Source organism: Protopterus annectens, chromosome 1.part2 (assembly GCF_019279795.1).
Source record: "Protopterus annectens isolate FY-2018-M chromosome 1.part2, PAN1.0, whole genome shotgun sequence".
NCBI lineage: Eukaryota > Metazoa > Chordata > Ceratodontiformes > Protopteridae > Protopterus > Protopterus annectens.
In genome coordinates, this window is record NC_056727.1 from 1244603482 (window position 1) to 1244623052 (window position 19571).

A 19571-nucleotide genomic window follows, 5' to 3' on the forward strand; every position below is an offset into this window, starting at 1 on the left:
GATAAGAAACTAAGAGTAATGCTACTCAACGCCAGAAGTCTAAACCTCAAGATGCACTTTCGAAACTCTCCTTAGCATGGAGAACATTGATATCTGTGCAGTAACAGAAACCTGGTTCAAGGCTCGAGAGCACCCCAGCACTACCAGGTTATACCTCATACCATGCTTTTGGCCCCAAAACTTGGACCGAACCACAAAAGGAGGGGAGTATCAATATTCCTCAAAGATACCCACACCTCCAGGTTGGTGGCACAGCACGAAGCATCAGAGACTATCCATGTGCAACTAATAGTGGGTAAAACTGCCTTCCAGTTTATAGCCTGCTACAGACCACCCTCCCAAACCCAGGAACCCCACTTGGCCTTCCTGAGAACACTGGAAAATATGAAGGTCTCTCCAAACACCATTATATTGGGTGACTTCAACTACCCAAACATAGACTGGGAGCATTACTCTAGCTCCAACACCCTAGCCCAAAGGTTCCTAGAATTTATAAACTCAAATGCTATGGAACAACTTGTTACCACTCCCACAAGAGGGAAAACATACTGGACCTGATCATCACCAACATGGGGACTCTATGCTCCAGACCAGAAGTGTATCCCTCACTAGTAAGATCAGACCATAAACTAATCTCACTGGATATTCACATCCTGACTACACCCCCTGCCCTGAAAACCACAGTGAAAAACTTCTCTAAAGCAAATTTCACATTCCTCAAAAAACCGAGGTGGAATCCTTCAAAGCCCCCGGGCCTGTGGAAAATACGGCCCAGACCGCAGAATCCTTTATAAACGCATTCTATGAACACCTTCAGGAATGCATGGATCATGCAATCCCAAATAAAACCAAGACCCAATCCTCCAAAGGCAGACGTCCTGTCTGGTGGACCCCAGCCATAAACAAACTATACAATAGAAGGAGGAAGCTACTACATGATAGAGCAAAATCCCAAAAAGGGAGGCTTCTCTGATCAGTATTAGCAAAAAACTACGGGCACTCATAAAATCGTGTAAGGCCAGCTTCGAGAGAAAAATTGCACAGGACACTGAGGATAATCACAAGACTTTCTTTAGTTATGTTAGGAACCTGGGTGAGAATTCCCAGATATGCTCAGAATTAGTCCAAAATGACAAAAAATACACTGAACCCACAGACATTGCCAACATCCTAGCCGACATGTTCAGGGCAAACTTCTCCCCCCCCCACCAAAAGGGCAAATATCTATCCCAGCAGAGTGCTGCCCCCCTGACATCTCAGATGCTCAGGTAAGAGCTGCCCTCTCCAAAGCAAAAAACACAGCATCAATGGGACCAGACGGTGTCCCGGGCTGCGTCCTACATGAACTCCAAGAAGAGCTAAACCCAAACATAAAACTACTGTTCAATCTCAGCCTTACTACAGGATATGTACCCAAAGAGTGGCGTACAGCAACAGTGGTCCCTCTCCACAAAGGTGGTGCCTCAATGGATCCTGGAAACTATCGCCCATAAGCCTGAGTAACTTGGTCTGCAAAGCTATGGAAATGATCATCATGGACCTCATAAATAAAGATATTGGGGACCTACAGACACTGGATCCCACCCAGTTCGGCTTTGTTAAGGGCAGATCCTGCCTCTTAAACCTGGTTGATTTCTTTGAAACAGTCACCAAGACCATTGACAAGGGAAGGTGGTCCACACAGCCTACCTGGACCTCGCAAAAGCCTTCGATACAATACCCCACTTGGGCATTATAGATAAGCTCACCAGCTTAAATATAAACCCCTATGTCACTAGATGGGTTGCAAACTGGCTCAAGGACAGAACCCACATGATTAGAATTGCTGGAGCCATGTCAGACTCCAAACCAGTTACAAGTGGTGTCCCACAAGGCTCAGTCCTGGGACCTCTCTTGTTTGGTATATATTTCTCGGAGGTACAGGCCAACACAGAAGGACTGTGGCTGACCAAGTTTACAGATGACTGCAAACTGGGCGCCATAATCGACTCCAGCCGACACAAGCATCCTCCAAAGGGGCCTCATAGAAACAGACAACTGGTGCCAGAGCCATGGCCTCAAGCTAAACGCCAAAAAGTGTATAGTCATCCCCTTTGGCAAAAACAAAGTGCCCACAAATTACCACATAGGTGGTAATCCATTAAGTACAGAAGAAGTAATTAGAGACCTGGGGACCCAAGTTGATAGCAATCTCTCATTTGACAACCATGTGGCCAAAGTGGTTAGAAAAACATTTTATATAGCCAACCTAATCATGAAGGGATTCACATCTAGATCAGGGGAGGTCACCGTGCCTCTTTACTCATCCCTCATCAGGCCCATAATTGAGTACAATGCCCCTTTTGGGATGTACCTTACCAGACACCTGCAGCAACTGGAAAGACACCAAAAGTGCCTCACCAAGAGGATCAAAGGGCTCAAACAGATGCCATATGCTGCCCGGTTAAAGAAACTCCAGCTCTACTCAGTGGCATACCGCCTGCTCAGAGGCGATCTGTGCCTGATGTATAAAGCCATGTCCAACCCGGAATTAATGGACATGCTGCACCTCAGAAAATCCAACTCCCATTGAGCTACGGCGAGAGACTTGAACCTCAGCACTGAAATAAATAGGACATGCTGGAGGGACAGATTCATAACCCAGAGGCTGCCTTCACTCTGGAATAAAATCCCAGTCCAGGTTAGGCAGAGTCCCTCATTGACTCTCTTCAAGAGGAATCTTGATGAGTGGATGGGAGATCGTAGGTTTACCCCGGGTATCACTTCTGTGTCACTGTTAGACAGAGACACAGTATACTAACCTCGAAAAAGGGCATAGCAAAATTAATTTAAAATGGGTGGCGAAAGCCAAACACACTCTGGCTAGGCTTATAAATGCCCTAGGGCAGATAGCCTAGTATGAACCTATGAACCCAAGTGTTATGGCGGAGGGGAGAAGTAAATGGACTGGAATTCATTGTCTCACAAATTAGTGCCATTTAAATTAAATTAGAAAAAAAGGCAGCAGTAAACAGCACTTTGAGTGTGTTCTGTGGCATTTGCACTGTTTCTGTTTTAAGTAGTCATCCAGCAGCAGGGAAAGTTACTTACACTGTTCTGTTTTACTCAGTACTTTGTACGCATGCAACATCTATGAAATGACAGGAACTTGAGGCAAATGGAGGCCTGCATGATGTAACATTTTTGAGCCAAACAATGATTTCTGGGATACTGGATGGCAACCTGATTTATCCAAACCACGTCAATATGCCAGCCTCCAGGTGGTCAGAGTCTGGAATTACATATAAAAATATTTAAAATCCTGTAAATAATCCCAGAGTGCTGTTAAAGTGTAGGAAACATCATGCCATGATGTTTTAAACATGTTTTTTTAAGTATGTGAATGCGGTACTCCTTTAAACAAGAAACATCTTTATTAAAGTAGCACTTATAAAATAGGCAATCATACATTTATATAAATGAAAACAAACCATATTGAGATAATACTAGTTGCAAGCATTTTACATCACAAACCATGACAACACAGTTTTAGTTGCAAACACTGTACATCACTTATAATCTACCTAACCATTGTCAGTCAAACATTACATAGCTCATTCAAATCCTGACATAATTTAAACATTATTCCTCCCCTGTATGTATTGTTCCCACAATTCCCATTTTTTTCATATGCAGTTTGTTCCTACCCATTCCTAAAGATCCTACTTTCAGTTGTTTTATCTCTGTTGGAATATTCACTACTTCTAGCACAGTTGGTTTAGACTTTTATTTCCATTTTCTAGTAATAGCTTTTTTGGCAGCCATCCTAATTAGGCTCAGTTCTGTATCAAAGCTCAGAAAAATAATTTCCCTAGTTACACCAATTTGCTCATGCAGCATCTCTGACAGGGCAGTCTGCAAGGAATCTTTAAAGCCTGCCAACGTATTACACTTCCAGTTAGTATATACCCAATTACCTTTTTCTTCCCCATCATACCTCCAACATTAGCTATCTACCTGAGGAAAACATTCTCTGGAGTCTGCTTGGGGTATAAAAATATCAATGTAAACATTTAGAAGCAAAAAATCCTACATCTTCTAGAGTTTTTTGCATATTTGGGAGACAAACATATATCCCCTCACATTGTTTCTTTGTGAATTGCTTATCTAGTCTTTCTTCCCAGTCCTTTCTAACCACCCCTGATTGATTCTTGTAGTTATCATGTAATGTGTTATGTGCTCTACCAGTTATGCTTTTGTTCTAGATTCTACTAAAAATTCTGCCAGTACTGGTCTTTCATTTAGGACCACCCGCATTTCTTTCTCTTTGCCTATACTCTGATATTATTGCTTGATAGGGAAGGCAATCTCTAACCTGCAGTCCAAATAAATTCTTACATTGTCCCATTCTATTACCTTTCTCCCTCACTCTAGTTATTTGCTCCCAATACCTTGGTTCCTTTGCCATTTTTTTCCAATAAATTCCAGCCCCTCTTGCCTATTGTCTGTATCTCTATTTGCAGCCATGCCTATTGGCAGAATCTCACTTCTCCATTCCTGTGTTGACTTAGTTCTTAGAATACTTTCTGCTAATTTATGAATATAATATTCTGTATTGTTATTTTCCTCAAGGATCTGCATCCAAAATCCCAGTCTCTGTTTCTTGAGCTTACCCCTGTTCCCTCATCATCACTTTCCACTTTGAATGATAGGTTTCTGCTTCTGCTGTGTGTAGGTAATCCCAAACTGCCTTGTTCTATTGGAAGAATCAGCTTATCCCACTTTACTCTTGCTGTCTTCCCCTCCCAAATAAAATCCTTCAGCTCTTTATTAATAGTTATCCACAACTTCTCCTCCGAATGACAAAAATATGCCTCACCTGTGTATAAGACTAAAGGGACTAAAAATGTTTTAACTGCTTGTACCTCACTATCTATGTCCATATAACATAGCTTCCAATTTCTCAGTTTTTGTATTGTCTTTTGTTTAGTCTGTTCCCACATATCCTTAGCTGCCACACCAGAATCTTTTTTAGTCCATGCTCTTAAATAACTTAATTTTATCATGTCCCCATAAATATGGATATTGCTGAACCAATTTGTGTGTGGGTACACAATTTACTGTTATTGCATTTGCTTTATCTGCATTCATTTTGTATCGTGAAAAAGATTTGAAACTGTCTCAAAATGCTTCACAACACTGTAATGTACTTTTCTGGTTTTATCAGGTATAAAGTAATAGCTGTAAATACAGCCAGCTTTTCTTGACTGCCATACCAATTATATCCTTGAATTTCTGAGTCTCTCATTTTCTTTGCCAATGGTTCTAAATATAATGCAAATAACAAAGGGGAAAGAGGGCACTCCTGCCTAGTTCCTCTGGTCAAGCAGAAATTATCAGAGAGGAACCCACCTACTTTCATATTTGCCTACGATCCTCGTATATCCTCCTAATCAACCTTATTTTATTGGAGAATACAAATGCTTCCAACGCCCTGCTCATAAAGTCCCAGCTTACTCTGTTAAATGTCTTCTCTGCATCAAGACCCACCAACAACAGTGGTATGTTCTTACATTCTTCTTCCCTCAGGATTATCAATGTTCTGTTAATGTTTTCAAATGTTTGCCTCCCCTCCACAAAATCACATTGATCCATATGTATCTATATCAATTTTGGCATCACTTTTGCCAGTCATTTGGCCATTATAGACATAAAAACTTTATAATCATTGTTTAGTATTGAAACCAGCCTGTATGAAGCTAAAATGGATCTTTGCCCTCTTTAGGTACCATTGTTTTCTTTCAGGATGTTGGTACTTCTCCTCCTCCTCTTAAAATTCTGTTAAACACAACCTTCCAGATCTTTATAATTTTTTTTCTGTCCTAGCTTTCAAACTTACACAGGAATACCATCTGTTCCATGGGACTTTCCTGTAGATTTTTTTATCTCTGAGACCATTGACAGTTAAAGACATTACAGAAAGAATTATTATATTAAAAAATTATTATTCCCACCTTTTATGTATAATGTCTTATTTGTTAAATGTCTGATTCAAGCTTTTGTGTTACATGCATACACTGTTTGGCAGGTTGATCTTTTATACAGTTGATTCTTGTCATATCCATTTGAGCCTATGTCACATCTTACAAAACTTTTTGTTTTATTGAAAGCCCTCAAACAAAAAGAAAAATGCACTGCCCCAATAGCGCCCTAAAACTTATTACCTTAATAGTAATGCTCAAAACTATGTACATCTTCAAATATTGAAGTTTTACCCCCCTGTTAGAAAAGTACAGCTGTGTACACTTACCATAAAGGTAGATGTCTGAGTGTATTCACTGTTGCAGTCATCACCTGTGGGTTATCCCTGCTGTGGTAGCCCTCAGCCAGCTGGAATACCAGAGTCAGTGTTTTTTTTGCATTGGCTGCTGTTGCCTGTAGTCTGATGTCAGGTCGCCAGTGATATAAAGTAAGGCAGCCGACGTCATTACATCAGTTTTTCTTGCCCTAATTGGTCAGAAGCACAAGGAAATAAGGAAAATTGGTCCTGGTGGCTAAAAGCCACCGTGGGAAGCTTATGTCCCCCTAGGGGAAGATGCTATATGGGGGCTGGAGGGGACCAGGGCTGCAACAGTGAATACACTGGAGCATCTACATTTATGGTAAGTGTACACAACTGTACTATGTTTTTCGTGTTTCACTGTTGCAGCCATCACCTGTGGGAAGATTCCCAAAGCTGAGGAGTGGGGTGGAAGGATAGGTTAGAGTCCTAGGCATGGTTCAGCAGGCCCTGCAGAATTGCAGAGGTAAACCCTGCCCTAGACTTGGAAGAAAGAGGTAGGTGTTAATGCTTTGTAAAGGTATGGACAGAGGTCCAGGTGGCAGCTTCCAAGATGTCCCTGGTGGGGATTTCTCTGAGGAAGGCTGTGAAAGTGGAGGCTGCCCTAGTGGAATGGGTATGGACAGACTTGGGGGGGTTCCCATGTAGTCTGTAGCAGAAATGGATACAGTGTGATATCCATTTGGAAATGGTTTGCTTGGAAATGGGCTTCCCCTGTGCCCCAGGGGCAAAGCTGACAAGTAGTTGGTCTGTTCTTCTGAATGGTTTAGTAAGGTACATATAGTGTCTGAGTTGTCTGTGCACTTCTAGTGAGTGTAGAATTCTTTCCCCTTTATTTTGAGGGTTGGGAAAGAAGGTGGGTAGGTGTATGGCCTGGTTGAAGGTCATATCAGATACCACCTTGGGCGTAAAGGAGGGGTTAGTTCTCAGGGAGATCCTGTCTGCATGGAAAATGATGAAGGGCTCAACAGCCATGAGAGGCTGAAGTTCTGATACCCTTCTGGCTGAGGAGATAGCTAGTAGGAGGGCAGTCTTCTAGGAGAGGTATTTCAATTCTGTAAAAGCAGCAGGTTCGAAAGGAGGTAAGGTTAGTTTTTCTAGAACATAATTCAGGTCCCAGGGTGGCATGGGAGGCCTTCTGGGATGTCTGATATTAGAAACCACCCTGAGGACTTGCTTAATTAAAGGATGAGAGAAGAGGGGTGGGTCTGAATCGTAATGGGCAAAAATGGCTGTGGCATGGATTTTAATAGAGGATAAAGAGAGGCCACTCTTGAGCAACTCGGTTAGGTAATCCAAGATAAGAGGGATGGAAGGATGGGAGGTACTGGCCCCTTTGGACTGGTTCCAGGAGCAGAATCTTCTATTTCCCTGTGTATGATTTTCTGGTGCTGGGCCTTCTGGCCTCTGTGATGATGTCTAGGACATGTTTGTTTAACAAGGGCTCCTTGTTAGCTTTGCTGAAAGATTGAAAGTCTGTAAGTCTGGGTGCTGTATCTTCCCCCTCACCTGGGTCAAGAGGTCTGAGATCAGGGGAAGCTGCTTGGGGGGCTGTAAGGTCAAGCTGCGCAGTAAGGGGTACCAATGCTGACTGGGCCAATCTAGAGCAATGAGGATGGCCTTTTCTCTCCTCCCTTATTTTGATCAGTACCTTGGGAATAAGGAGCAGAGGAGGGAATGCATACACAAAGAGGGGAGTTCCAGGGGATGGTCAAGGCATCCACCTTCCACGCTAGGAAGTGATACTCCCTGGTACAATACTTTTGCAAGTGGTGGTTGAGGTGCAAAGCAAAGAGATCCACTTCTGGAGTCTGCCACTCCTGAGTGATTTGCAGAAAGATTTCCCTGTGGAGCTGCCATTCGTGGGGATCCAGTAAGTTTCTGCTTTGGTGGTCTGTCAGGGTATTGACCCCCTGGTAGGTATTGGGCAATTAGGTGTAGACCCATGGAGGTGGCTGTAAGCCATAGGCTCATGGCTAACCTGCACATGGGGTAAGATTGGGTCCCCCCTGTTTGTTGATATACCACATTACTGTGGTGTTGTCTGTTTGTTTTTATAAAGAGAATCCCTGGCCTGAGATGGGGTTTGAAAGATGTCATAGCCTTTTGTATTGCCATCATTTCTTTTTGATTGATGTGCAAGTGAAGTTGCTGCACATCCCAAAGACCTTGGGTGCACCTGCCTGCTAGGTGAGCTCCCCAAGCAATGTCTGAGGCATTGATGGTGATGGTCTGGCCAGAAGGGCGGAAGAAGAAGGGAAGACCCTTGTTCCTGGCACAGACCTCTGCTCACCAAAGAAACTCGGCCCTTATACATCGGATCAGAGGGAGAGAGATCTCTAGGGATGGAGTAATGGCACCAGAGGTCCTTTAAATACCACTAAAGGTTTCTCATGTGAAGCCTGGCCAAAGGAATGAGAAGGATGCAAGATGCCATGTATCACAGGGCTTGCGGGAACTTCCTCGCAGTGAGGTGACTTCTGGAAGCCAGCTGGGTAAAGTAGAGAGGCAGGAAGCTCTGCTGTTCTGGGGATAGGAAGGCCATTTAGGATACTGTGTCTAGCACAGCTCCCAAGAAAATGATCTTCCTGGTGGGGTTTTGCTTATATTTCTTCTCATTGATGGTGAACCCTAGGGAAGTTAGGAGTGATTTGACAAAGAGAAGGTCCTGGAGCAGCTTTTCTTTGCACTCTGCCTGAATGAGGCAGTCATCCGGGTAAGGGTAAATCTGTATACTTCTCTGTCTGCAGAATGCTATGGCTGGGGCCAAGCATTTGGTGAATACTCTGGGAGCAGTAGATAAGCCAAAGGGCAGCACAGAGAACTGAAAGTGTTGTGAGCCTGCTCTGAAGCATAGGAATTTCCTGCATGATTCCCTGAGGGGATGTGGAGGTAGGCATCTTTTAGGTCTAGGGTCACTAGCCAGGCATTTTTTTGGTAGCATAGGTATCAGCTGGTGCAAAGTTAGCATTTCTAATCTGAGGACCACCAGGGAGGTGTCCAGAATGGGACTCCAAGTGCCCTTTTTTCTGGGAACAAGGAATAGTCTGGAATAAAAGCCTTTGCCTGTTTAATCTGAGGGGACAGGTTCTACTGCCCCCTGGGATATGAGACTTTGGACCTGTTTCGATGCCTCTGCCCACTGATTTGGAGATAAGTCTGGGTACCCTCTTGGAATTGGTAGTTGGCTGAAAGAGAATTTGCATCTCTGAAAAATGATCTTTAAGATCCATTAGTCTTTTGTTACAGAATTGTCTGTGAAGAGGGAGAGCCTTCCTCCTAGTTTTTGATGAGTGAACAAGGGAAGAGGGGGAAGGGGGAGTTATTGTGAGTGTTTGCCATAGAAGGTTGGCTTAGAACTCCCTGCCTTAGAGACGGAAGTGGTCTGTTGTTTGCTTCTCTGCTGGCCATAGGATAGGGGCCTGGATGGTCTGTCCCTGCGGGACTTACCTTGGCCCTGTCTGCTAGGTGCAGGGAAAGCTTAGTGCTTAGAGGGAAAGTTCCTGCTGAATCTGGGAGGATGAATCTGAAGGAAATATTTTTACTGTTTGCATAGATTTTGGTTTGTCTTCCATCTTTTTAAGCACCTGTTCTGCTTTTTCCCCAGACAAGTGCACCTTATCTAGGGGTGCATCAATAAGTTTAGACTTGACATGATCAGGAAGAGGTTGTTCCTTTAGCCATGCATGCCTCTTAATAACAGATTCTGTCACTGCTGCCCTGCTAGAGGCTTTTAGGGTGTCATATCCACATTGTAATAAGTGTTTGGCCACTTGACAGAGTGCAGTAAATCTGCTAACTCTTTTGAATTGGCAGTCAGGAAAGGTAGCAATCTTCTGCTTTAATAGTTCCAAAGTGTTTTGTTGATATTTTAACATATGGAACTGACAATTGAGTGCACTGATAGCTAAGGTTGCAGAGGTGTGTACTTTTTTACCCCATCTGTCCAGAGCTCTGGAGCCCTTGTCAGAAGGAAGATGGTTCTTGGCAGAACTAGTCTTAGCTCCTTTAGGTCCCTGTGTAATGACCTCTGGGTCTGCAGCAGGAATTCTGTACAGGTACTTGTGAGAATCCTGTACTCTGTAGTACCTGTCAGGTTTACTGGGAGCAGGAGGGAGGGTGTCAGGGGCTAAGCTGGATTCATCATCCACCACTTCTAAAATAGGGGGATGGCCAGGGGTCTGTCCTTGGCCATGTCCAGAAACTCTCTAAGTTTTTTCTTAGACTGTGGGAAGTCCTCAGATTTCCATTGGAAATGTCCCCTGAGGGAGTGAAGGGTTTCCCCAAAGGAAAGGTCCTCTGGAGTGGAGGCAGAAGGGATGGATTCCTCTGCATCTGAATCCTCATAAGCAGTTGATGGATGCTGTTCCTCTTCAAAAACTGACTAGTCAGAATCCTCAGAATCCTATTCTGTCATAATTTCTGGAGAAGGGTGTCTTTTCCTTTTAGAAGTTGTGGCCTGAATACCCCGGATAAGGGAGATGAGATCCTCTGCCATTTTAAGCATTTGTGCTTGGGGTGGTGGAGCAGTAGCAAGATGGTGGCTAGAAGCAGATTTCCTAGGAGTGGCCTGGCTTCTAGGACTAAGAGAATCTGTCGGTCTGAGAGAAACAGTAGTCTGATGTGAAAATGTTGTTTTTTGTCTAGATTTGGTAGTGCGAAAGGCCTCCTTGGAAGGTGGTGCCTTCGTCACAGCTCTGGACCCAACTGAGGCAGAGACAGCCAAAGGCTTGGAAGATGAAGGAGATTTCTGCATCATACCAGACTCCGAAAGGGTCTCAGTAGAGGCCTGCATAGATATCGAATCTGGCATCAGGGGCTGCAAAAGCACCTCACTGAATTCCGGAGAACTGATGACCTGCTTAGCGGTAGCATCGTCGGAGGGCTTAGCCTGGTGTGGTCTGTCTCTCTCTTTATCTCTACATTTTTCAGAATGTCCACAGATTATTGGCTGACAGATGTCATATCAGAATGCGAAGACAGAATAGGAAAATAACTGTCTACAAAAAGAGCTCTATGACGAATGGTTCACGCATTAAAGAGGGCACAGAACCGGCAATGGGGGGACATCATGGTCTGGGCCTAAACAAGTGGCGCAGTAAGAATGGAAGTCTCGATGTGGGAACTGCTTTTCACAAGTGAGACAATTAACTTTTTTGGACATCGGTTAGTCCAAGGAAAAAGGATCCCCAATGGGGTACTTAGCTTTAGACGTTTTCAGCTGAAATTCAACTTCTGGTAGCGACCGACCGGCACTCGTGCAAACTGCTTCTGATACAGGCTCCATGGCAAAAAAAGACTGATGTAATGATGTTGGCTGCCTTGTTTTATAGCACTGACAACCTGACATCAGACTACAGGTGACGGCAGCCGATGCAAAAAAAATTGACTCTGGTATTCGGGCCGGCCAAGGGCTACCACAGCAGGGATAACCCATGGGTGATGACTGCAGCAGTGAAACACAAAGAACATCAGATGTTCAGAACTGACAGCCACATTGTGTTAACCTAAAAGAAAGGTTATCCATGCTCATATGCATGGTGCACCCTTTGCTTCTTCTAAGTGCTGTCTGGTTTTGTCTATCTTTATTGTTCTCATGGCTAGGTAAACACTTGAATGCTTCAGAGAAAATTATCTCCTTGTCCTTTCTCTTTATCAGATTGTCTCTTGGAAACACGAGGACTAGATAAAAAATTGTTACTATCATACATTTATTTTCTAGGAAAAAAAGCCTTGTAATATTCAGTATTCTTTTTCATTTACTTTCTCTTAACGCTTGTTACTAGAGCAAGCTAAGGTCCTTAATCCAGTTATTCCCCAATGCAAGAGTAAGAAAAAGTACAATTTCCTTTTTTGTCATGCCCTTTTAACTACACTTTTTTTTACATTGCAGTGCCTACATTTCTTAAAACTGAACAAACTGAAAAGAGGGGAGAAAGAAAAAAAACAGGAGCACCTGTTTAGATTAGTATTCACATTACACTTAAAAATAATTGAGAAAATCTTTACTTTATAGTATGCAAAGAAAATCATGCACTATAAAAAATACCATTAAGAAAAAAATTGTTTTACCTACAGTTAACTTTTTCCCTCCTCTTCCCCTCTGCTGAGTGTTTTTCCGAACATTAATGACATGAAGTAGGGCATATGATTCAGAGTCCCCTACAAGTTTAACAAAGTCAGACAAGTCCAATATTTCCAGATTTTCTTGTTCTGTCATGTTTCACAAATATAATTATTGCTTTGTAATCCCACATTTGTCAATTTCCAAGTTACTAGTTTTATTCCTGTTCATCTCCATCTCCCAAATCCTGTCTCTGCTTCATTTTCAATATACTCTTGATTCTTCTAGTCAACTCTTGTGACTTTTTCCTTCTCTCAGACATTTTCCACTGAAACATTGAAAAAGGTTTCACTGGCACAGTCTCCCTGTGGTCTTTAGTATAAGAACAAGAAGTAGAAGCTCCTTCTGTTTCACAGCTTACTTTTTGTTGGACAAAGTTTTGTTTCCTCCTTAGTATGTACTTCTTCAAAAATTATTTTGTCCATACAGGGAAGAATATTTAAAGACAACTGGGTACAGCAGTTTGAATCTCATGTCTGCTTCTTGACATTCCCTGAATAGTGGTACAAATTTATTCCTCTTCTGCCTACTGTACAATGAGTTCTCATTCTCCACAAACACTGCCATCTCCCACTTTTGGTCCTTTGTCCTTCTGCCACAGTTTTGTCAGAATCATCTCCTTCTGCTGATAAGATTGCATCTTTACTATTAAAGGTCTAGGTTGCTTTCTCATAAACAGGTTTTGAGCATACCCACAATGTGCTATTTCACTTATCAACTCCTTCTACTGTGGAATACCAGTCCAGTTGCTTATTTGTGCTTTCATAAAATTAATATAGTGTGTTCCTTCCAGTTTCTGTGGTACAGCAGAAAATCACATTTTTTTCCTAGGTGTTCTGTCTCCTGATTCTACCATTTTTGAAACATCTCTTCTTGAGCAGTCTCATACTCAGCTAGCCTTTTGTCATTTCAACCTCTGATTTTTGCAGTTTTATCAGTTCATCTGAATATCTGTTTAAAGCTTCTTCCATTTTTCCAGCCTTCTGTTATTTGAGTTGATGTACTCCTGCAGTGTTTCATTTATTTTAATCAGTTCTGAGCACATTGAACGTAAAATTTTCCTCAAGATTACTTGAAGTCATGTCTTGCACCAGAGCTTGTAGCTTGAATTGCTTTTTTCTGAACAGGTGCAGGACACTTTCCAGCCCATGTTTTTTCCTCACCTTTTGTTGATTTTCTTTCATATTCACTAAATGTCTTTTTCGCTGGTTTCCAGGCAATGCACTTACTAGCCAGTGAGTACTTTTGCAGCTTCTCCAGCTGTTGTAAGTGTCTATTGAGGTTCGCCAAATGGGGCATTATACTCTGATTGGTCTAATGAGGGAAGAGTAGAGAGAAATGATGACCTCTTTCTTCCTGGATGCAAAACCTTTGGTAATGAGATGTGCCACATAGAAGGACTTTCTGACCACAGTGGCAATGTGGTAGTTGAAGGAGAGGTTGCTGTCAACCTGTGTCCCCAGATCTCTTATAACACTTTCAGTGTTCAGTGGGCTCCAATCGATGTGGTAATTAGTGGGAACTGAGTTTTTCCCAAAGGGGAGATGACATGGTTCCAACACTGGTCATTGGTCTCAGTGAGGCCTTTCTGTAGGATGTCTGCATCACTTGGGGAGTTAATAATGGCTCCCAGCTTGCAGTCCTCTGTGGATTTGGTCAGCCAGAGCCCCTCCGTGTTGGCCTGGACATCTGAGAAGTAGATGCCAAACAGGATAGGACCCAGGACCAATCACTGTGGGACTCCATTCATGACTGGTCAGCAATCTGACTTGGAGTCCGCTACTTTCACACTGTGTGTTCTATCTGTGAGTCAATTTGCAACCCACCTAACAATTTAGGGGTTGATGCTTAGTTTAATGAGTTTATCAGTAATTCCTGAGTGAGGAATGGTATCAAAGGCCTTGGCCAGATCGAAGTAGGCTATATGTGGACTGCCTTACCTTCATCCAGTGCTCTGGTGACAGACTCAAAGAAGTCAACCAGGTTGAGCAGGCATGATCTACATTTCACAAAACCAAATTGCTTGGGATCTAGAGTTTGTAGGTTCCCTATATCCTTGTTAATTAGGTCCATGATAATGCGCTTCATAGCCTTACATACCAGACTCACCAGGCTAATGGGGGTGATAATTTCCAGGGTCTGTAGTCACTCCTCCTTTATGGAGAGGGATGACTGTAGCAGTGCGCCATTCGGTAGAGACAAAGCCTGAGGTGAGGCTGTGAGTGAACAGAGCACACAGATGTGGTGCTAGTTCACTTTCTAATTCATGAAGAACACACCAAGGGATATTGTTGGGTACTATGGAAGCTGTATTATTGGCCTTAGACAATGCAGCTTGAACCTGTAATGCAGGGTGCCTGGCATTCTTCCGGTATTGAGATTAGTCCTTTGGGGGGAGAGATGGGTAAAGTTGGCATTGAATCTGTCGGCCAGTATGTTGGCAATTTCTGTTGGCTCAGTATAGGAGGTACCATTGTGCAGTAACTCAGAGCAAATCTGAGTATTGCCATGGAGATTCTTGATATAACTAAAGAAGGTTTTGTGGTTGTTTTTAGTGTCTGCCACAATTCTGCCTTCATAACTGGCTTTGGAGGTTTTGATGAAGGATCTCAAGTTTTTGTTGAGGCTAATAAGGGAATTTTTCCAGTCTTGGGACTTCACCTTTTTCTGCAAAAGTTTCTTACTTCTGTTGTAGAGTTTACTAATAGCAGGGAACTACCAGACTGGCTTTGGTTTTTTTTGGAGGATAGCATCTTGGTTCTGTTGGGTATGGCTAGTTCCATGCATTTATGTACGTGTTTGTATAGTGCATTGGTGTATGATTCGGCAGTCATGCATCTATTTTCCATCGGCATGGGTGCTGTGAAGTTAACCACCTCTGTTTTTAGGAGTTCAAAGTCAGCTTTGGAGAAGTTTTTCAGGGTGGGTACCTTAGCTGGGGGTGTGGGTGAGATGTGGATTTCCATGGTGATTAGTTTGTGGTCGGATCTAACCAGGGAGGAATTGACTATTTGTGTAGAGCAATGGTTGCCCATGTTAGTAATAACCAGGTCAAGGATGTTGCTTCCTGTAGTAGGGGTAAGAATGAGCTGGTCTACGGCACTGGAATTGATGAATTCCAAGAAGCGTTGGGCCACTGCACTGGTGCGTGAGTAGTTTTCCCAGTTGATGGAGGGGTAGTTGAAGTCTCTTAGTATGAGATGTTGGGTTGGACCTTGGTAGATTCCAGGGTGCTTAGGAACATGGAGAGAGTCTAGGGACATGGTTGGGGACCTGGATCACAGTCTTACCCAATGTTTGTTGTACCTGAAGTGTCTCAGATGCATTATGTTTCAGCAGAGTCCTGGGGAGAAAAGCTGCAGTCCATTACTTTATGCCACAGGCTGATTTTCAGAATAACTTAAATCAGTTGTTGCATTTTTTAATACACATCCATCAAACTTCCATTACAGAAAAATAGAGAGAGCATTGCTGTATTCATTTGGTTTCCACAGTCAACAAACATTACCTGCACAGGGCTAATTTACTCTGCAGATATGTCCAGTTGTTCATTTTATTTGAAAGTGAATAGAAAATAAATGTCCAAGCATTAGCACATTTAATAGCTAGTCAGTGACATTGTTTTTATATCTCAAACAAAAGGCACAGTGAAAGGGGCTGCTATACTGAGACAAGCTGTTTGGGGGGGGGGGGCTATAATAGCAAGAAGCACTTTTCATCCAAAGCAATAGAGCATAGTATAATTTATTTAAGCAACCACAACCTTGTAGCTATTTAAACAATAGTTGATGTAAGGATCTGTCTCAAGGAGTTGTTGAACCTCTTGGCTAGAGTTTAGCGGATGTTGTTTTAAAGTATTGGCAATTTGCAAAACAATATCTTGTCCTGTATACATTATAGCTCTTTGAATAAATATTTAAGCAGCCATGATGCTTCATGGATTGGACCAACTGTTGGTCCAATGCTGTGGCTGCTCAAATGACAGTATAGTTAAACAACCGTAGCATGAACTATTGTAGCTTTTTTGCTTCAGATTCGCAGAAGGTGTGTAAGATGATTGTAAAAATGTTGCCAAATCAATTATGTATACATCATAGTTGTTTGCCGATCCTAACAGTGCTACAATTAATACCTGATCCTGAGATGATTATTTTTTATTTAACTCTTGTTTCAAAAGATTTAAAAAGCATTTTCAAAACAACCTTGCTACAGCTAATGCAGGAGACCCTTAATGACAGTCACCTTTAGCCATTGCTTCCTTTGTTAACAGGTCAAGAAAGAGCAAGTATAGAAGCAGCTGTGTAAATGCAATATCTTTGAAGCAAACAGTATGAAATGGCATTCACTAAAGTTGCCCATCTCCCCTTTACTTAATATACTCAACTCTGAGGTCATTATACCTTTTTTTTATGAAAATCAGTTTTTGTGCTTAGGTCTTATATCAGACAGCTGACTGTTTGTTTGTTGGTCCAATGTCCTACTCTTGTTAACATTTGTGTCAGTACTGACTAGTTCTCCTGTTGATAACATTTGTGTACTTACAAGTTATCACTGCAGACCACTTTCTGTATACTGCCTTTGTGATGCTGCAAGTCCCATCAGTCTAGCATTTTCTAACCTTCTGAATGGTGTATGGAGTACTAATTACAGCAGTGGATCCTCAAGAGCAGCTCATGCACCATAGCTCCCCATCATCCGTCCCATTCTTCTCAGTTGGCTGAATCTGCACTAGCCTAGGATTCTGAACTTGTGCTGTGTCTCATTTGCCAAGACACAGCCCTTCGGTTTATGGGTTGGGAAAATTTTCAAGAAAGAACTGGAGGCTTGTGAGTGGACAACCAATTTTATACCAACATTTTATTGGCAGCTGGTTTGCACAGTGGAACATTTGCAATAAGAAAAGTTAGAACTAACCCTGGAGCAACATTTTCATTTTTGTTGTTAGCAGCATGTACTGCACAGACTAGTCTTGCATATCCTCAATTATGGTAAGTACATGATGATGAAAATGATGAAGCATATTAGTGTAAAAGCAGTAGCACTGCATTCCACATTTTGCAATTCGTAGCACAGAAATGTGAAATATAATATGTAAAAGGTGGTTTTATTGACTAGATATAAACATTTTGTTACAGTGCTGCTGCTGGATGGCAGGATAGAGCTAGGATAATATCCAATAAGAAATATTAGGGTATGAACACTGATGCTTGAGTTATCTACTTTGATGGCATGAAGTCAGATTTTCTTCTGTTTTTGTCATGTTATAGTCATGCAATGCTTTTATCATTTTTTGGAACTTCTATAAACTTGGAAACTCTCTGTATGTACAGTGTGATGAAGTGATGAAATGTACCTTACTTACACCACTCTTGCCCACTGTGTACCCTTTGGTTGTTCTTCGTTTCTTCTTTCTAGGCAGTGGAAAGCACTATTGGTGGAAATGCATACCAGCACAATAGGGTGAATCAGTGGACATCCAGTGTGGTTGAAACCTGCTTAAATCAGCTGACTAAACTTGGCAAACCATTCAAATACATTGGTGAGTGATCGTATGGGAAATCTTGGTATAGTACCAGATACAGACTGCATTCTTGACGTGGCTGCAGCTACATATTGATAAGGATTTATTGTTACTCTCACTGTCTTTTTGTTGCCTAAATATGATTCTACATTTCAAAACTGCTTAGTATTGTGAATATTTACACTTAAAGTCAATGTTCTGTACTTGCGTAAGCAAACTTTGGAACCAGCATTCTCTCAAGATTAGAACTGCCAAGGACAGACGCACATGTTAAACCCTCTTAGCCAAACATTTCAGTAACAACTGGATGTGCAACTATGGGATCACTTAAATATGCCAAAACCCTTTGTAAACTAGCTATACATTTATGTAATCATTGCTACATTAGAGAAATTATTGTATTAAATTGTGCTAATCCATGATTAGATTTACATATATATATATATATATATATATATATATATATATATAAAATGTGTATTCTGTACATTTTTTGTCAGTGTCTTTGTAGTTTATTGCATATAGCACATTGTTTTGCTATTCTTCTAAAATATTGCGCCTATTTTTTGTATTACTCTGCTGTAGAATGGCTACTATGAATGTACCATTAATGTTACTTTGTTTGTTTTGGAGTTATATCCTTGAGATGCCATTGAAAATAGGATATGTCAGCTGGACATTTCTGGATAACAAATATAATGAACAAAATTTAAAACAACTTAACAAATAAGTAAATAATTACAAAGTTAGAGACTAGTGCCCAGCATTAACATTTTAGAATACCTACATTACTGTAGTATTTCAGTATAAAATCGATTGCCTCTCCAGCTCTTTTCTACTCTTAGAGATCATTGTGCTTTAACCAAAGTATTTTAATTTTTTTCTGATTTTGTCAAGTTCATTGTCTACAAGCCTTTCATCCCCCACCATTCTTCCCAGGAGGTGCTCCTGTGGGTATTTAAACTCATTCAAAAGACTCCTATACACTTAATGAATGTATTACATAGGAAAATACCACCAGAGTACAAAGTACTGTCCCTGCTGCATAAAATTTAATCCAAAGATTGCTTCTTTCATGTGTCTGTACTCAGTTGGCCCATTTATTCTTGCGGGATAGGAATCAGGCATTCCCATGCTAGACAAGAGCCCTAGAACTCATGGAGTCCTGGCCAAGAATTCTGATCAGCCCTCCATTCCCTGGTGAGAGTTTGGGTGGTATGAAGTGGCTCCACTTTCTGTTCCTGGGGAAGAGGGACAGTCTACCCTCTCCCTCAGGGAGCACACTGCTTGGCAACTCCTCAGAATTCCACAATCACTGTCTCCCAAGGAAAGGTGTACACCTGCATGCTGAATGCCACTTGGCTACATAATAAAAATGAGGCTGTGCTATAAACAGTGCAAACTCCATTAGATGAACACCTAGTGCTCCAACTAGGTGTCACCTGTGTGGTGAGCCAGAGCAACCTCCCCCTAGTGTGGGCAATCCGGCAGCAGCTGCTTTCTCTCACCTTCCCCAGTCAGTTCCTTTAGGCACCTGAGCCACTAGTGACAACAGCTAGGAGGAGGTCAGGGGGTAAAAGCAGTCTTAGTTCCACATCTCTCTCATT

The 19571-nt window shown here is 42.1% G+C and overlaps 1 protein-coding gene across 1 annotated transcript in view; it reads left to right on the forward strand.

Annotated features, from left to right (window-relative positions):
- LOC122792451 (dynein light chain Tctex-type 1-like) overlaps positions 1 to 19571 on the forward strand; it is a 268497-nt gene that overhangs the window by 111294 nt on the left and 137632 nt on the right. The window contains exon 3 of the mRNA XM_044060238.1: positions 17859 to 17982. Within this exon, the coding sequence (XP_043916173.1) occupies positions 17859 to 17982 (124 nt within the window). The remainder of the gene's footprint in view (positions 1 to 17858; positions 17983 to 19571) is intronic.